General features: G+C 41.8%; 1 protein-coding gene across 1 annotated transcript; it reads right to left on the bottom strand.

Moving 5' to 3' along the window:
* Positions 1–3,816: 3,816 nt before the first annotated feature.
* On the bottom strand, positions 3,817–19,157 carry SUPV3L1 (Suv3 like RNA helicase). The gene is made up of 15 exons (XM_084289921.1): positions 18,873–19,157; positions 15,578–15,655; positions 15,209–15,316; positions 13,997–14,111; positions 13,246–13,414; positions 12,276–12,387; positions 11,933–12,010; positions 11,649–11,740; positions 10,547–10,727; positions 10,061–10,154; positions 8,860–9,079; positions 8,417–8,497; positions 6,756–6,932; positions 4,798–4,946; positions 3,817–4,395 (listed from the first exon to the last, which is right to left on the bottom strand). Exons 1-15 carry the CDS (start codon positions 19,114–19,116, stop codon positions 3,900–3,902), a joined length of 2,394 nt encoding a protein of 797 aa, XP_084146047.1. The 5' UTR covers positions 19,117–19,157; the 3' UTR covers positions 3,817–3,899.
* Between the last annotated feature and the right edge of the window lie 1,046 nt (positions 19,158–20,203).

Here is a 20,203-nt window from a genome sequence, read left to right as displayed (position 1 = left end):
TGGCAGCACCCCGTGCCTGCTGCAGGAGCAGGAGCTGCTTCCTTTTCACCAGAGCTGGATCTGACACAGCCTTCAGCTATTCCTCACAACATTTATCCTGAAGACACGGGCACAGCCCGTTTGATATGGATACCGACTGCTGAAACATCATCCAAAGAACATCAGGAGCAGCCATAGGTGACATTTCCTCAGCCTCTGATCACAAGGAAAGACTGCAGGAGCTGAGGGAAGGGAAGAGAACTGCAAACAAATCACACAAAAGCTCCACTTGGAAAGGCTGAGGTCTTTTTTTTGTTCCTTCTGCCTGCCGTGCATCAGGGGTGAGCTCCACACAGGAGATCCCACCAGCTCTGTGGATTTCCCACTATTCCAAAACGAGAAAAGTGAGAGTAAACGGAGTGGATGAACAGTCTATAAACAGGGCCGGTTCTAAAATTAGGCCTTTGATCTTCAAGAGAAAGGGAGAAAAGAAGAAAAAAAGCCGTGCTACCAGCCAGAAAGCACGGTTCACTTCTCCTGTATTCATCTTTTAATAACTGCTGGCTCGTTAAGTCAGAGACTGACTCCCAGAGGGACTGTCTCTTTCCTCATTGTTTGCCCGTGCCATCCGAGTCACAACCCCTCTGGCCAGCAAAACTGAAAACATCACCTTTCCAGCTCCATGCCACTCTGATCCAGAGCTCATTGTGCCTGTAATACAGCAGCTTTGTCCCTCGTTCTCTCTTTTCTTTCTTTCTCTAACAGATGCCACTGGAAAAGGGTCTCAAAGATCCACACGTCACGGAACTGGCAGCAGGCTGTGCGAAACACCTGGCACATCGCATTCACTGCGCTCACCTCTGGTGCCTCCTAGCTCCAAGAAGGCTGTCGTGTAAGAAAAGCCGAGACGTTATCCCATTGCCATGCAGACAGCGGCTCAGTGCACCGAGGGCCCGATTCCCAAATATGTGGCAGCCATTTAGTACCGGCCAGCAGAGGGGAGATGATCCAGACCAGATGAGCTCCAATTGCCGCATGCTTGGAGCAAAACCCTTTGAGAACAGTTCCCCTCCCAGCAGCAGCAGCTGTGATCCCCTGATACATTCCCACAAGTTCCTCAAAACCAAAACACAAACGGGTCCCCACATTCTTCCCAAGGGACAGGAGCAGAGCCCTTGGGTACCTGAAATGAAAGCATCGCCCCTCAGTGTCACACACGTCCCCATGGAGCAATGCCAGCATTTGGGGGCAGGCAAGCTCAGGGGAAAGAAAGCCCTTCGGGAACACGGGAGGCCACCAGAGAACCTCGATGCTGGAGCATCCCCAGACCAGCAGAGCACACGACAGAGGGAGTTTTTCTGCAAAATTAAGGCAGAACATCAGGGAGGAACAACTGGAACATCCACCCCAAGGACAGACGACATTGAGAAGAGACGGAGACAACACAGACAGCAAAAAGCACATGAGCTTAAGAGTAAGAAGGCTTTTTGTTATTATTTTAACCAAGCAGCACTGTTACCATCGTTTTATCATTTTCCTTCAGAAGCACAACAATCTCACACGTGCACACACACAAATAAATTGTGAGACTAATAAAACTCCAACCATCTGAAACGTGAATGCCTGAACTTAATCTGGAAATCTGAACACCCGAAAGAGAAGTTCTGCAAATGTGATTCCCAAATCAGGAGAACAATGTTGGTATTGTTGTTTGGAAAACAAAGGCTCAGCATAGCCCCATGAGGAAGAGCAGCAGGCCACTCCACTCCCCCCAAGGGCCTGCTTGCCCAGGACATATTAAAAACGTGCAGCTCGTGTAGCTCTGCGCCACACCAGTCCGGATTTTACCACATGGGACCAAGCTGGCAGCCCCAGCACCCAGAGTCAATGACGACCACACCATTAGCTCAGAAGAAAAGAAAACTTTCATAAAAAGTCAGCCTATAAACGCCTGAATAAACCCCAGAGCTCCTGACCAGTTACTATGGAGTCACTATGGGAACGGGCGCTGAATTAAGCCAAACGCTAATCTGGGCAAAATACGAAAAAGAATGCTCAGAGTCATCTCGCTCCCGGACTGCAAGGCTTGCTGCTCAAACACAAGGCTGGCTCCCACCTCCAAGTCCCAGCTCCTCTTTCCTTGCTCAGAAGCACACACTGGGAAGCAGCTTAGCACACAATTCAAGGGTATATTTACCAAAGCAGTCCAGAAGCAAGGGACAGCAGCAAGTTTGTGTTCTGTGCCCGTCACGCTGCATTTAAGCAGAGGCTGTCCTGATTCTGGGAAGGAAAAGAGAATCACTACTCCCCAAAGCAGAAAGTTCCCAACGTTCACATGGCCATGGCCACACATCCATAGCAAAGCCCCATTTGAAGAACACGAAAATTTCCCTCCTCATGTTAGGTCCTGAAATCAGCAGAGGACATGAACTAGCAGCATTTACACACGACCTTCATTTCAGTAAGTAATGGGGAAAGTGTATGAAATACACCAAAACAGCAGCTTTAAGCTCTGATGCTAGCAGGAAGCAAAGGGGATTCAGACCTAAGTTTCCAGCTGCAGAGAGATGTGGTTGAACATTTTAGAAAGTCAGGTATTTGACAGAGAGGAATTCACCCGTTTTCACAAGTATCCCGACATAAAGACAAGCAGCATCTGCAGGCTTGTGAGTAGCCAACCACACACACAGACTTGCCACAACATAATTCTCCCCATGCAGCCACAGCAACACATCCTACTGCTGAAATCCCACTCTGTGAGCACACACAGCAGTTTCAGCAGCCAATTTTCCCACTCCCCAGTATCTCTACCAGGACCTCAAAGGTGTACTTGAAACCTTCTTACACTAAAAATAACTGCAAGGCTGACAGAGCACAGAGTCGTGTATGAAACAGGCACAGCCTGGTGTTGCACTGCTTTAAACCTTGTTCAGTGACCCTATCAGGTAGAGTTTCCTGAGAAGTCAGTTCCAACAAACTAAACCTTCCTCGTGGTGGTATGCACACAGGTTTTCCACTTTAAGGTATGTGGGAATACCACTGGCACAAGCATCAACCCCTGGCTGTTACTTACTCTACCTAACAGCTTACAGCTTAATGAAATATTTCATGTCTCCCATCAAAATCCAGATGTCACCAACAAGCCAAAACATGAAGCAAAAAAAAAAATTATGAATTGCAACAGAACAAAATCATTTGTATAAAACCAAATTAGAAAAAAAAAAAGAATAAGACATCTGAATTTCTCAAAAATGACTAAATTACACCTATGCCTCTAAAATCACCTTCCCCCAAAAAACGATACTAACTTTTTTTTCCCCCAAACATTGCCTGAGTTTGTGTGATAAGCATTTCCTGCAGAAAAGAATACAATATAAAGAGCAAGGACAGACTTAATTGCCCTTTGGATGACAGAACTGCTATTTATCTCAAAATTCCTGTGACCTGCATGACATCATACCCAAGGCATTAACACAAATGCTTTTTGCCTCCTTACCCATTTTCACAAGACCCAAAGGTTAGAGGCACATGATTCCTGTCATCGTTCTGACCAAATTTCCTGCCAGATTGTTCGTTACCTGTTTGTTATCTGCTTAACTCTGCCCTTTGAGAAGGAATGGAATGAGTAGCTGATTCACCACTAGTGAAATATCTGGTGTTTATTAATGAGGTGAGGATATCTTGCAAGGTGGCAGCGGTTTCCGATTTTCACAGTGAACAAGTGTACAGCAGAGTGGGGAAAGCAAAGGCACGGCCTCTGAGCTTACAGGAGTCCGCCTCTCTGAGTGCTTCACATGAGTGCTCACAGGAGGAGAACAACATCATGGAGCTGCAGCAGTGTAAACATGAAACGCCAAAGTAGTTATTAAAATAGTATTTTATTTTATTAATAAAAACTAAACAGAATTATGACATGGATTCTATTTTTTCTTTTTTCCAGTTTCCTTTGAACTACTCTGATCATCTCTTTTTGAGGCTAAGCCGTATCTACCGCTCCTGTGCTGATCCTGCCACTCACTCTCCAGCTGCCTCAGCATCTCTTGTGTTAGAAGTCCTTCACGCAGCAACCTGTTGGCAAGCGATCCACGTCCATGGCTTTTCAAATCCTCCTGCCTCGTGGAAGACCTGTAAGCTTTCAAGCTCCTGGCTCTTCTTTCTCCTGGAACCTCCAGTGCAACAGAAAGTGGTTCTGGGGATTTCACACCACGATGGTCTGAAAACACCCTGCTATCTCTTTTAGTCCTTGAAAGAGGGAAGTCTTCTGGCACAACTTCTGCTGCTCCAGGAGCAGCACTCGACTGCGACGCTCGGATCAGCTTCGTGATGTTGCAGACACCAATTTGTATGATGTCGTCTAGTTTTTTCTGAATACTCCTTACAAGGGCAGCATCAGGGAACATATCCATGAAGCGGTAACTGAAGAGAGGTGAAACAAAACAAAATACAATTGAACCTTTACACTAAAGAAATGCAGACTGGGACAAAAATGAGATATATATTATGTAAAGTAAAAAAGAAAAATTATTACATGTTGCATGAGAAGATCACTATATTTTAAGTGGCACTGCAGCTGCTTCAGTCCAGGATCCCCTTGCTTCTAACTTTCTTTTTCTGTCAGTCACAAACTGTTCTCTGCAGAGCCTACAACTTGTTCCCACAACATAGCTACACCAGCATTTGTCAAGATCCTCCAAAGAGCCATCAAATGAGCCCATACTGCACCACATTCACACTGGCTGGAAACACACTGCTTTCTAGGACAGCAATTCATAAATATTAGCAGGAAAAAAAAGCGATTCCCAAGCACCAAGTGAATACCTTAACCACAGATAGAGGTCAAAAACATCATGAACAGCTTCGAGGTGTACAAGTTCCTTGATGTTCTTTGGTGGGGCTAGCGGCCATTTGGTGTGCCGACAGAGCCAGTCAAACGTCAGAGGCTCATTTCTGCTGAACTGTCTTGCAAACTGAAAGAAAAAAGAGGATTCAGTGAAATATGCAATTAGTCAGGAAAGAACAAATAAATTTGTTTACAGCACAGCCATTTCTGTAACCAGTTGCATTATCCAAGCAGTTTATAAACAAACAGGCTGTTTACATTCTTTGTAACCAGCAGAAGGGTAGTTTGCAGTTGGGCAGCTGCACGCTAGCAAAGGCCCACTGTAATCCTCCGAGCACAGAACTGATTGAGAGTCAGTACCACAGCCTACTGCTAGCTAATGTTTGCAGGCCAGTTCATTATTAAAGAAACAGCCGTTAGCCAACTCAAAATAATCCCAGTGAACTAAATTCCCTCGAGTCTGTATACGTACAATATTCCAGAAAATACCTGCTTTGTTTTACACAGCCCAAATGCCACACATTCTTTTAGTTAATTGCTCAACACAGCAGTCATCTCTCCTTTCCCAGGCCTCATTAACACAATTTGTCCATGGGCCGTGCACAGAGTTAAGCAACAGAAGTACAGAGCTATCCAGCAAAACCTAACACTGGAGGCATATGATTTCATCTAGCAGAGCACGCAGACTTGGTCTTTTCTTCTCCTCTTGCCCCTATTCTGTTAATTATCTTTTTTTTTTTTTTCAGAATCTCCAGGATTGAGAAAATCGTATTAAATGTGTTCCCTGACTTATGAAAGGCACTACTCACAACCCAAACAGATTAATCTGCAGTAACAGCTCTTCTGAAACCTAGACATCTTGGCTCTTTTACTAACAGATAAACAAGACAAATAAGATTTAAATTTAAAAATGTCAGGAGTACTGATGACTTGGATTAACTAGTTCCTAACTTGCCAGTACCAGGATGTTTTTTCACCAGGGGCTAAAATTCACATCAGCATTTAACAATCGATGTGTCAGCTGTTAAATAAATGTACACTATCACTTTACAACCTTCTGCACCTCTATTATGTGGGATCTGGATGCTTGGCAAAGAAGGCAAAATTTATTTTTTTTAAACTCTTGAAATCTATCACTCAACTGTTAAAGAAAGTTACTTGCCAGTTTTTAAAAGCTCAAGTCTATCTGATATCTGTGACACGAGGTTAAATTTTTAGACTAACACAATCCTTGAAAAAAAGAGAGAAAGATAATAGCTTCTAACAAAGTGAAAGGCCTGAAAGAGATTATTGATCCTGAAAAACTGAAATCAGCTGACTGAAATTCCTTCAAATAATCACTGCAGGAGCACTGACAAAAAGAGTTTACCCAGGCCTGCAAACTGAACTGAGATCAATTTTACAGCACAACATCTTGTGGGAGTTTAATTCTACACAATTGTATTATAACATCAACAGCCACATTCAGTCCCACATTCTTCTGTTTTGTTGACGACCTAACACCCTGAATTAGGGGCATGCTGGTTTTTAAGGACTATTTTTCATGACTAGACACACTGCAGTGCAAAGCTTACCTGTGCACAAGTGACTACCTAACAGCTACACTTCTGATCTCTCCCATTACAAGACCACTTGCAAGGCAAGCAGCGTGATTCTCTGAGGCAAACGGTGGAAAAACTATTCAAATTCTAATTTACATCTCAAAATGAAATCAGTTCTCAGAAGTGAAGAGCTTTCCCCTTCCAGGTGAAGAATACAATTAAAAAAAAACTCTTTTTTTTTTTTTTTTTTTTACCTGTGAGCATGTTAAGAATGCTCTCAAACGAGGCAATGACATACCCACAATAAGCAGAGCAGCTAGACAAGTCCCACTGCACCACAACCTGCTCAGTTCAATATAAATTCAACATTTTCTAGGGAACAAACAATAACTGACCTTCAACAACGTGGTACACACAAAGGGCTCTTTTCTATTCAAGGGTGCAGTGCAGAAGACATATCGTGATCGCAAATTTAGTGGAATGTGCTGAATCATATCTGCTAGAAATTTGAAGTCATCAATATTGCAGACAAAGTAAAGCCCATCAACTTGTGAGAGACTCACAAAAATATCCTGTGAAAACATAATCAAATGAAGAGGGTGTTATTGCAGGAAAGGGTTGTCACATTTTATATTGACAAAACAAAATGATTTGGTGTTTGAAATGCTAGTTATACTGACAGAACAGTTAAAAATACTAATCTGAACCACAGTAATAAGAAAAAGGACAGAAGAGCTCCCTCTACTCTTTTAAGAGAATTTTAACCAAATTCTCTGACACAGGATCAGAGGATAAGACATAAAGCACTATGTTTTGTAGAAGCATTTTCAACTGGTCTTTTAAGTATCCAATTTTATGTTCAAAAAAACTACACTTCAGCTTTGAAGAACACTATCACAAGAATCAATTATTTCCACATTTCAAACTTATTCCTGGTTTGTCACTTAGCATGACCCAAAACGCTAACTTTACATCACAAAATTCAACAATTGAGCTATTTTTATACCAATGCCAGGAGCAGATCTATTTTAGGAAGAAAGAAGTCACAAGATAAATCTGGTGTTGCAATAGAGAAGTTCAAAGAATACCTGAAACTTATCCAAGGTCTGGAGTAATAGGAGATGCCACTGCACATTGCAGGTGGAATTTTTTTGGGCCCACAAAACTAGTTTCTCTAATGTAAATCTTTTGAAGATTTTTTTCTTTACGAGATCTTTAGAAAAGTATTGAGCTTCTTAATTGGATATGCAACCAAATTCTTAGAGATTGATAATGACTTTTTTTTTTATTTTTTTTTTTAATAAATCTTGATACTGATAAGCTAGCACAGAAAAACAGTTAGATATTGAAGATGTGCTGTTACCCTACCAGTCTAATCTTCCAGGAGGTCTCTGAGTGTAATCATCTACCTCAAGGTTAGAAACTGTGTAATTTGCTACGTAACAGCATCTCAGAGGGGAGCTAAATATGCACTCATACCCCTGAAAGCTGCCAAGAAGTTCTCATTGTGCTAAAACCAGTGAAACTATTGTTTAAATACAGCATTGGAAACTTAATTTTTACTTCAAACACTTCAGGTGCTTCCAAAAATTCTATCATCCATGTAATGACGAGATCAAGTAGATCCCACAAAATCTGTTTACACCAAGCTCAGCAGACTGTTTTACTGTAAAGTCCACAGAAGCTCTCAGATATACAGAAACCTGACACGACCAGCTCCGTTTCCCAGGAGTTTTCACATAAATTTGTTAAAATTTCAATCTAAGATTTTCAGACACAGACAAAGTCTACATTTGAAATGGAGGAAAGGTGAAATGAAAAGGATCTTGCATGCTCTTTAACACAAGTGCACATATTTACACACTTCAAAGGCTTTCAAATTTATTATGAAATGGAATAAGTAGGCGTTCAAAATGTATTTGCAGTCACGGCTGTGGTAAAAAGAAGAATCCAACTGATACACACAAAGCTGTCTGTTTCGTTTTTAAAGTACACATTTCTAGGAAATCAGTGCTATAGGCAATGCTACAGAAGCTAATATTTTGATTGCTCTTACAATTAGATTGGAAAGAGTGGCATCCGGGAGATGATAAGCAAACATTTCTATCTGCTCAGCAGTAGGATGGAGGCCAGCTGCCTAAAGAGAAAAACAAAGACAACATTTTCCATTAATTCTCAACATTGTGCTTAAATTAGCGCATCAGATGAAGAATCTAAAAAGATAATATGCCAAAACACCCCACAGAGTCCAGTTTTTCAAGCACACTTATCTGGACCTTACAAACTTTTGAGCTTTTAATTCTTAAAAAAGCAGTTTCAATACAGCTGGAGATATTGCAAGCCTCCAAATGAGCCATATATTCAAAATAATCCCAGCATGACAAAAAAACGTTTTTGTCACTGAGTTGTTCATACACACAAAGAAAAATGATTTGGGATCAGAAGATTGTAACACAGCTCCAGAGCACATCTGTACACACTGGGAACTGAGCCTCTCACCTTCACAGGGCGCACAGGCTCACTCAGAATCTCCTTCAGCTGCACTAGGTCATCACGATGCATCGTTGTGACTTCTCCTTGCTTGAAAGATGAGCCGTAACGCCCAGCTCTGCCCGCAATTTGTAGAGCCTGAGAGGTTGTAATTAAATCTATTTCCTTCTCTCCCTTCTCGTTGATAGTTGGCTTTACTATTGAGTTAAAAATTATTCTTTTTATACACCTGAAATATTTGAGAAAAAAAAAAGGAATTGGTTTTGCAAATTATTTCCAATACACAACCACCTACAGGAGAATGAAAGCCGTATTTTCAAAGGCTTTTTCTCCTCCATGAATTAATCACAGATACTACTTAGGAACGTATCAAATTCAAAAGGGCAGCATAAGACTACGGGATAATAGTTACAAGAATCCCCACCCCTACATATTTCAGTCCTGTTCTAATGGGGTCCCAGTCCACTCCTCACCATCTGCCTTAGCATTTGATAGCAATATTACTGCATTGATTTCAGCAGCATAATACCTCTGAAACTGGACTGAACTTCGCAGAATCATAGAATTTAGGTTGGAAAGTACCTGTAAGATCATCAAGTTCAACCATCACGTAACACTACCAAGTCCACCACTAAACCATGTCTCTTAAGTGTCTTTAGGGATGGCAATTCCGCCACCCAAAACCACGACTAAACAACCCCACGTCCCTCAGCTGCTCCTCGTGTATCTTGCTTTCTAGTCCCTTCACCAGTTTCAGTGCTCTCTGAGCACGTTCCAGCATCCTTCTTGCAGTGAGGGGCCCCAAGCTGAGCACAGTGCTCAAGCTGCAGTCTCACCAGTGCCGAGTACAGATGCACAAACACTTCCCCAGCCCTGCTGGCCACGCTCTTTCATTTCACAAATGCAAGAGACTGACGCTAACAACCCAGCCCATCTGACCCCCACAAATCAGAAGCACCTTAACAGTGCTTACTGTGACATAGAAATAGATCAAGTAAGCCATTTCATTTTTAGAATCAGCTTTAGAATTAAAGCTCAGTCCTACCCAATCAAATTCATCAGTGCTTCAGAAATAAAACGTAAGTACTGTGGTTTTTTTAGACATAGCAGATATTTAGCCAATCCGGTCAGACTGGCCGGAAAAAAGTGAGCAAACTAATGCAGGTATCAGATCCTAAAAAAACATACCATAACCTGCCAGAGTACTTACAAATTGAGTCCCATTCCAATTGCATCCGTAGCCACTAAAATTTTGCATGGATCATCAGGATCATTAAATTTCTTCGCCTGTTCAAGTTTTGTTCCTAAAGCAAAAAAAAAACAAACACTTCACATAGCAAACTGCTCTTAGAAAACAAATACAGCTTATCACTAAGGTTGATGTCTTTATAATAGATCAAGGAAAAAAAAAAAGGTATCAGCCTGGTATCAGGCTGTGGTTGCGGGTAGAGGGGCAGGAATTTAAAACCAGTCCCAGAGCTGTGGATAGATCTCATCTCATTCTGAAGAACAAGATTAAGTACGTAATAAAAGGTCTGACCCCAAGATTATTAAAGGCACCATTCAACAGAAGTCTTTATATCTAGATGCAAAACTAGGAAAACTTCATTTTACAAGTGTTCTGTTTTGTTTTTTTTTTCTAGAAAAGCAGCAAAATTAGAGCATTCTCATAAAAATAAAAGGAAGGAAGCTTCACCTGGTGGCAGACTGCCATAGATGACAGCACACTCTAATCCTCGAGCTTCAACCTGCCGACTGACAGAATAAATGTCATTCTTACTGAAACAAACGATGCAGTCCCCAGGCCGGAGGTTATCCAAAGACTCTAAGGCATAATCCAACACTGTAAGAGGAGTGAGTCTTTCATAGTTTCGGACCTGGAATTAAAGGAGTTACCAAAGATAATGTGTTTTTGAAATGAAAAATTCCTGTGGAAGATCATCGAGCATGGTTATTGTCACAACTGACTAACACAGTCCTGGAAGGATAACTACCAGAGAGAAGTTGACATACACCTCACGCAGCTGCATGCTTGCAACATTTCCCAGGCTGAGAACTAAAAGGCCTTTTCAAGAAGCAGAGGAACTATACATTTTTACATCTCAACTAGTTTCCAGTGAAGAAATACAGACTACATAATAGCCATTCTTGTAAGAAATGAATTTGTTTTCCTTATTTCAGTCACCTGCATGTTGTAACTCTTTCACAGCTGCACAGCCCAGCAAGCAGATATATGTCATGTTGCAGCTAATTCACCAAGAAATCATGTAGACTGCACTTTCTTAGGACCAAATTTTGTTTTTTAATGCTCTTCAGAAAGGAATCTTCTGAAGACAGCAGAATTCATAACAGGTAAGTTGGGTTTCAGAGATTTTGCAATCGCTTTCTTCTGGAGATGAAAGCTCTCAAGAGTTTTCCTCCTCATATGGAGAGTAAGTATCAACGGATCAAATAACCTGAGAGAACTGAAGGCATGGTTCCATCCAGGAAAAACAAAAGAGTAAAGAAAGCCACTGAACAGCTACAGCATACCCTGAGGGGAAGTCAGGAAACCAACTGCCTTTCTTGTAAGTCAAAACAGTATCGCTATACAAAAAAAAAAAAAAAGAAAAAGAAAAAAAAAAAAAACTTCATAACATCTCCTTTGGTTTACAGGAATTGAGAAACATGTTAACAGGACTCCTGCAAGACTAACTTTGATCAGCAGTATCCCAGACAAGAGCCTGTGTTTTAGTCTGCTATCCCAGCAAGAAGAACGGGATGCTCTAGCCATAGCTTTGTAGAACTAAAAAGCTTACCTCAACTTCCTCCCCTGTGGTGTACATGAGTTCTGTCACCAAGTCAATAGCAGCAGCCTCTCCACAAACATGGATTTCTTCCGCAGAGAGTCCTGAACAAGACCCAGCGAAACAAAGTAAGAAGTTACATATTTATAACCAGCAGCACTTTGACTGACATTAACAGATACCCAAATACTACATTTTGCTTACTAAACGCATCAAGATACTTCACCTCATATTAAATTGTGAATTATTGTCATAACCTATGAACAAAAGTTAATTGCCAACACTAACAAGCTTACCTAGAAGGGCTCTTGTCCAAGCCCACCCTCTGGCAGGATCTCGGATCATCTGAATTTCATCAATCACAGCAACTTCATCTTAAAAACAAGAAAAATATGATGAACCGAGGAAGAGCATCCAGAAGAGCATTATTACACAGGAATGAACATCACAAAGGCTTTCAAAAATGTTGCTCAAATCAAGTTAAGCCTCTGCCAGCAAAAAGCTAAGCTAAGATGGTCCAGGTAATAACTCAGAAATTGCTCAAGTAGGAGTGAAAAGGAATGGTTCTGCTACTTCAGAGTACCAGCAATAACACCTGCAAAGATCCCAGAGATGTGACAAACGATTTTATATACGTACAAGGTGTGTTAGTGCTGCACATTTCAATGGTACAAGCAATATGAGAAGCTTGTCTGGCATCTTCATTGGCATACACACGCTCTTCTCCTGTCACCAAATCACATGGCACGTTCTACGGGAATTCAGAAAACTCATGTTACATTTCCTGAATATAATATAATCCTCTTTCCAAAGGGGAAAAAAAAAAAAAAAAACAGTTTCTTAAAGTAGCTTCTAAGACAGTATAAAGGAAGCTACCCAGAAAATAATTACTCGGCCTTTTGAGACTTGTGGCCTGTATTTAAGTCCTATCAGACTGAAGGGCATAATGAAGAGGTAATATCTTTAATGAGATGCCCTCCCCCATTCCTGCAGGAGATTACATCTTACTTGGATGTACTCTTACTTAGAAATTCTCAGACTTAACAATATAGAGAGAGAAGTGACAAGAACCTTGTTAAACACTGCTATACCTACATACTACGCTGCACTAATGTGTGATGTGCTACAGTAATACCTCAGAACAGGTATGGTTCTGTGCAGCTGCAAACACCCTGGTGAAAACCCTTCAGAAAGATGTCAGAAACGATAAAAAAAAGTAAACAACAACAACAAAGTACAAAAGAACACCTCCTCTAACGACCTGTTATAACAGGGCACTGGCTTTCACCAACTCACCCAATCTGAAGTTGCACAACTTTATTAGATGGCTGAGTTAAATGTATTTAAACACTGAAGCAAAAGGTTGATGGGAGTTAAGCGAGGGTAATTACTTGAGTACAAGCTAAAATAAAGGTCAGGATAGAAGAAGCAATGGTTTTGACACAGAAAAATCTAACAGTACAACCAGGCTAAACCACCACAGTTTGCCAAAAGCACCCTTTCAAGTACACTACTTCACAGCCTCCTTTAAGCAACCACAGCACTAAAACATGCATTCATGACGCTGCTCCAAGAGTTAAGAAACAGGTAAGTAAAACAACATACTGACAGCAGCATTACTCTTTTGGAAGATCTCATGAGCCAGAAGTTTTAATGGACCACAGTATATTCCAGACTTTGCTGACAAAAATCTCTGGATAGCATGGTAGGTTTTTCCACTATTCGTAGGGCCAGCATGGAATATTATCTTTCTCTGAATAGCCCTAGCTTCTGGATACCTGAAACACACACAAGAAAGAAAAAAAAAGAAAAAAAAAAAGATTTGTTGAACCTTTATCTGTTCTGGATACTGATATAGGTGAAATTCCCAATTAGCTTAAACATTTGCATATCAGTAAACTTTCATGTGTGCTGAAAGCAGAAAGATCAAGTTCTTGAATACACCCTATAAGACATGAAGCTCCTGTATCTTATCCATTCATCATACTAACCATGCAATGCTTCCTAGGATTGAGATTGAAATTCATACATGGTGTTCAAAATAACTCTCATTACTACGGTCTCTCTTTGGGTGCACTAACATTTTAATGTTCCAACACGCTAATTCCCAGATACAGACACAAGTCAGCTTTCTGGGAAGAGAATACCAACTCAGCTACTTTCATAGCTGACATGCTCTCCTTTTCCTTTTAATTGATTGCAAACTATCTTGTAACATAGATGAGAGTTGCTGACAAGTTATTCTAAAAAGAGAGAACTGGAACTGAAAACATAATGCAAATATCCATCAAAGTTCAAATCCACAGACTCTGAAATTATGTGAGGCTAAGAAAACACCACAAGCACTTCAACTCACTGACCAGTTGGGCGGCAGCCTTAAATCACTGATCTTTCGCAGATCATCCATGCAGTCCAGCATCGGAAAGATCTGCTTGGCATGTCTCAAGAAAAACGGAAAGAGATCATCCACGTGACCTAGAAGACAAGAAAGCCTGAATGCCCGTCCAAAGGCATGCATCTTCGTAACAAATTTTGAAAAAAAAATAATGCTACTTCCACCACAACTTCAGTAATTACTTCAACAAAGTTCTAAAAACTTTAGAGCTAAAAAGCTCTAAACAAAGTTCAATATCACAACCACGGAAAGGTAAACTAACATGAGCCATGGGCTCATTAAACAATGTTCTACAAACACAAAGGAGCATGAAAAATAAACTCGGTTCAGTAAATTCACTCTCCCTAATCTTCAAGTCTAGAGAACTTCCAAATAAAATGAGAAGCTATGAAAAAGCTGGGTGGGAAACAGCTTTTTCTGTCCTATGAAGATTTTCGTCTTTTATTGCTGAATTCATTTGTGGCCTTGGAATAAAATAAAGAAACTACGTGAAAGATTTTATACAAAACTAATATATAATGATTTCTTAAATTTCCTAAAGAGGAAAATTTCCTCAAGACTTAAAACCAACACTTTTACATTTTAAGACAAAATTTAAGGACACTGTAACCTTTATATTATCATCATTAAAAAAATACGTACAATGCCAAAGTCCTAAAGCTCAAACTCTGGAGAAAGCTGTTTGTGCTGTTCCCAATTAGCATCACCTCTTGGTTAAGTGCCGTTAATTACAACGCACGAAGCAGTAAGCAAGCAAGCAAACAGCACTTTCTCTACTAGCGCCACACAGAAGCAGAACACAGTCACAGAGTTGTGTTCCCAAGTTTTTCAAGCCACCTGGGCAGGACAACGCTCTCAAAGTGCCCCCTAGTGACTACTAAATTTTTGAGAGAGGAATAAATCAAACAGCACAGTTTCCGTTTCACCAAGGAACAGATGCTATAAAACAATGGGCTTCTACTTGCTAAGACTTCCACCTCTTTTGTCTCCACTTCAGAAGATTTAAAGACAGAACACCCCATAGGATGGGCACAAATGGTTCTGAAGAGGAAGCAGAACAATTTTCAACCTCTTTTACAGCACCGTAGGGGGAGTCCAACAGGTAGACAGGTAAGTACAGCGGTTAAAAACAAGAGAAAAATGCACATTTTATTTTCCAAGCACCCCAGATACTTGCCTGCACCACAGCATATATCATTGAGAATAATATGCAAATCAGCACTCACAGAGCTGGATTCCATGATATATTTCCTAAAGCTTATAAAGGCTTGGTGAAACAGGCGAGCTGCAAAAAGACAATGAAAAAGTCCATGTGAGTAGAATCACGACACCGTGTTTATAAACACCTAACAAACCACTGACGTGGTCCATTAAAAACCTGCACCTTCACTTGAGCTATTACAAGCAATTAAAGGTTATTTAAACCTAGCGACAGAGGCAACCTAACAAGCAGTGCTGTGAGAACTGTAAAAGATCCAATCTACTACTAACATACCCAAATAAAAACAGAGTTCACATAAAAGAAACTCTTAGGACATTTTCTTACCATCTAATCCATTTTCTGTTCCTAGTCTTTGGATTTCTTTTCTTTTGTAGAACTTATTTAAGTTTTTTAGAACTTCAGCTGCAGAAAGAGAAGAACATTTTGTTAGCTCGCTCAACACTACATCGCATTCTGCCGACCCCAAAATCATGGCTTATAGTCCCATTACTTCAGAGTGAGGGCATCTTTGCCATGTTGAACAGACTCAAATGATTTTTCCCCAAATGAAACCCAACCAACAACTCAGGCTGTTGTGGAAAAGGACGATTTTAAGTCTGGGGGTGTTTTTTGTTTGCTTTTTATCAGCACTTATCAGTAAACAGCAGGTTTTAATGTAAAATCTCACATAAGATAGAAGAAAACTTAGCTGACTTTCCTCCTATCTGTCACAAATCAAGGGGTTTGACGTGAACACCTGATTATTATAAAGTCATTAATAAACCCCTTCTGTCCCCTGAAAGGCAAGTTCTGTGTTTTAAGAAAATTGTATTAAATATTATAAAACATAGAATTGAGGTCATTAAATGTTAGTCAAATCACAACAGCAGAAATGTCAGCTCCCCATTGATAACAAATCGGGAATTCATAGCAACCTAGCAGGTCTCAGCAGCACCTGGCCATAACCTTACATTATTCTTAAAGTTCAAGTCCAGCAGCCCCGTACTACACAGTGCCAGAACTGGTACAAAATGCAGTTTGCCAGCAGAACACCACCATGCTCTGCTCTCCGCAGCTATTACCTGACTATCTGAAAAGCTTCCCGTGAAATCAACCATAGATCCCTGAAAAATTGCCTCTTTTTCTGAAAAGCCATACTCTAGAGTAGAGATAGCCCACTTTGAATAATAAAAATCATCGCTTGGCAAGAATTTGGTGAAGTGCAAACCAGTGCAGCCAAAGCCAGAAGCACAAGAGCAGTGGCTCCATCCATCCCATGCTGCATGGGACAGAGTAGTGCCGCAGTCTGTTCATAACTCATTGCAAATTATAGGCTGAAAACTACTTCTGAAGTGTTCACAGGGGTAACTAAGATGAAGGCTGTTACCAGCAGGCTTACATGTATTATAAAGACATTCATATTTTCATCAGAATATATTTAGGGCCTTGGAAATCAAAGACAGACTGGAAAACATCGCAGTAAAAGAATGGAAGAGGATGAATTTCTCTTGAGAAGCCTCCATAAGAAGCTACACGAGTTAACGCAACATCAGACGTCGCAACCTGCTGGCCTTACTACAAGACGAAAAGGTCAATGGCAGAACATTTGTTACTAGCCAAGGCAATGTGACGTTGGGACCATCGTAGCCCACTCCAGCTCCCAATCCTTCCTAAGCACAACTACCTTAACAATAAGGCCCATCCAAACAAAACGAAGCTGGCATCGCACTCCAACGATGTGTCCAGCCACTGCAGCTAACATAACTGCACGTAGCACTATTTCTCAAACAACTAGCAGCAGGGCACAAACTCAGGAGATTTTAAATTTTAATTTATTTTTAATTAATGTTAAATCCCTCCATCATATAGTAACATCATATTGTTTTATCATTAACACTGCACTTAGGCTTTTTGTAACAAGGATGTCACCATCACACAAACCTATCAGTAACCCTATTAATGTAAAAGCAATGAGAAGCCACAACATATTCTGGCACAATCTCTGGAAGAAAAGCTCAAAAGCAATACTCCTTCTACTTGTAACCTGCTTGATACACCAACATGGAAAGCATCCATCACTACTACTGAGGACATCCTTACGAAGTCAAAGTCAAGCATAAAGATGCAGCTGGGAATGAATTCCCCTACTTGGTGTTAAGCAGCAGGTTTGTTATAAAAGCCTTTGCAGAACTGGCTTTGCAAAAGTAATCCAAAACAGTGTCTGCTATATTGACAATGTTTGGCTAGCATGAACGTATGACCAGTGTATCTTTCAGCAAATAACAAACTAACAAGATGATTTACTGTAATTATGAAAAGTGTAAGTAACAAAGTTTCTTCAGCCGCTGTAGTGAGAGAGCTTGTAAGTACTCAGCCTACAAATTCTTCTTTCCTGAACCTAGGACAGTATGTGACAGTAGAAGCTGAGGGTGTCTTCATTCAAAATACCACAAGAAGATGCGTGATTTGTGTTAAGATCTGGTAAGAATCCTGGAGGAAAACCAGAGGAAGAGCATTTGTTTCATAAAAAAAAGAGCAGATGATATTTGCTAAGGAAGCTAAGGCTTCAAAATACGAAATCACTGACAGCAACCCAGGGTGCTGCAGGCCACTGTGCCAAACAAGCACCACAGCGGCCACCTGGCCGGCGTTCCTCATACCTTCAGGTTGTTTGAAGCAGTTAGCTTTCATCTGCAGGAACACAAATGATTTTAGCCAATCTGTTCTCTCCTGAAGTTACGAGAGCACACAGAATCTATACATATTTTCCCATATCATTTTAATTATAACTCTGAAGAAATCCACCGTAACTGCTTGTCTAATATAGGTGACAGTGAGTACCGCACGCTACCGTTCATACTTGTTGGCAAGCTTTAGCCACTACTCACGGACCAGCCTGAAGACAACACACGTTTCTTGCCTTACACCTGTCCAGGATTTTGCTCCTAACTACGCTTTTTACCTGTCAGACCCAAGCGTCCTTTTCTCAGAGGCTCCGAACAAATTAGATCACTTTCCCATGCTTCCTATACCTGGGGTTAATAAAAGTAAAATGTTCTCCTAATCAAGTCTTCTGATGGCATACAAACAAATGTTCTTTTACACCCTCAGCTCTTGGCATCACTGAGCGCTGAGGGGAGCGGGAATTTGTTTCTTAGCAAGTCTTTAAGGACAGCACCCTGGCAGAGCTGGGTAAAACGTAACTCTTAGTGTGCAGAAGGAAGAAGCTGTGCAGTTTATGATTCAATAAAACGGTGAAAAAGCATCACCAAACTGCGCTGTGTTTCCAGGGATGTTATTATACTGAGGGACAGAGGAGCGTAGAGCACCTACAGGCCAAGGACTGGATTTCTTTCCTGTTTCCGCTTACAGAATAAAGAAAAAGGATGCACGGGGCAGGAGATACACCTGATATATAAATAAATAAATATAAATATATATATATAAATTCAGCAGGAGCACAGGGAGCTGCCCACCCCGGGAGGGGCGCAGTCAGCCTCCCGCCCGCCGCGCCAACGGCTGGCCCCGCACCCCCACATGCCTCAGGGCCGCCACGACGGCCTCACCCCACCCTCGGCCAGACAGACAGACGGACGGACAGACAGACAGACGGACAGACCGACGGCCATCCCGCACCCACCCTTGTCGAGGGGCCGCGTGAGCTCGGCGCCCACGTCCTCCTCCGCCGCGTCGCCCACGGGCTTGAGCGGCACGGGCACGAAGAGGGAGGTGTCGGGGGCCCGCGAGCCGCCGCCGCCGCCGTCCGACGGGGAGGAGGAGGAGGAGGAGGAGAAGGAGGAGGCCGGGAAGGCGGCGGCGCCATGGCGGAGGGGCAGCGGCCGGCGCCCCGCCAGGCGCAGCAGCGGCCCCGCGCAGCGCCTCATCCGCCTCAAGGGCAGCGCCGCCACCGCCCGCACTGCGCATGCGCCCGGCCCGCCTCAGGCGGCCGCTCCCCTTCCTGGGCGAGGCCGTGAGGCAGCGGGGCCGGGGGTAGGGCCCGGGCTGCCCCGGAAGGGATAGGGCTCGGCCCCAAACACGGGAGGACGAGCAAAGACGAGCCAGATGCGTAGTGAGAATACAGCTATTTTAATAATTGAAATAGCAGCTCAGTATGTTTCTCGTTTATTATACATGGTTGCACAATCTGAGGCTGGTTAAATACAATCAGTTTTCAAAATCTCTTAGAATAGGCTCCAGATAACAACATGCAAGTGACCATGAAAATATTTGGCTTTTTTTTACTTTATTCTTTTAGATTTCCATACAGGCACTTACATGAGGGAATTAAGTTTGCTCTCAAAGATACTCATATTACGAGAAGTATTCTAGCATAAAGTACACAGAATCTTTGTCTGCTTTATCAAAGTGCCACAGTAAGAAAACAGTTCTTACAGAAAAGTAATTCAGTAATTTGCTTACTCAGAAAGTAAGGTTACCAATGACACTTGCACTGAAGTTGAGAAGTCTTGGTTTAAAGGCCAAGTGAACTACAAGCGCAAGTAGCCTTCCACACAGCAGGCTTCAGTTTCTGCCCAAGCCACGTGTCTGATAACAGACTACATGCTCAACTGTGAGTAGATGAAGGCTAACTCATTTAAGCTATTTCTTCAAACACTAAATGCATACAAGATGACCAAGACAAACAAGTTGCTGTGCTAGACAAGCTTCTAACAGTTTTGAGGCTTGCCTGGCTTGAAAATACCTTTCTAGAAGAGCACAAGAAGCATGTTTACCCTCATCACGGGCTTAGATGGATGAGGAAGAGGTTGTCCTTTGAAGACGTTTTGCCTTTCCTATCAAGACAATGAGGAAAAATTGAAGACAGTAGAAGCATGAAACCAGAAGGAACCACATTTTGTGCATTCGCAAAATAATCAATGTTACTAGAGTTTATTTCGTCAACAAGAGAAAGAATTACGTTCAGATACTTTACCCACTCGCCACCCAAAGGTGAAATCATGAGAACATCTC

The sequence above is a fragment of the Netta rufina genome (assembly GCF_964035555.1).
Source record: "Netta rufina genome assembly, chromosome: 7".
Lineage (NCBI taxonomy): Eukaryota > Metazoa > Chordata > Aves > Anseriformes > Anatidae > Netta > Netta rufina.
The sequence above is the reverse complement of the archived record's forward strand: the minus strand, read 5'-3'. Positions and strand labels throughout refer to the sequence as shown.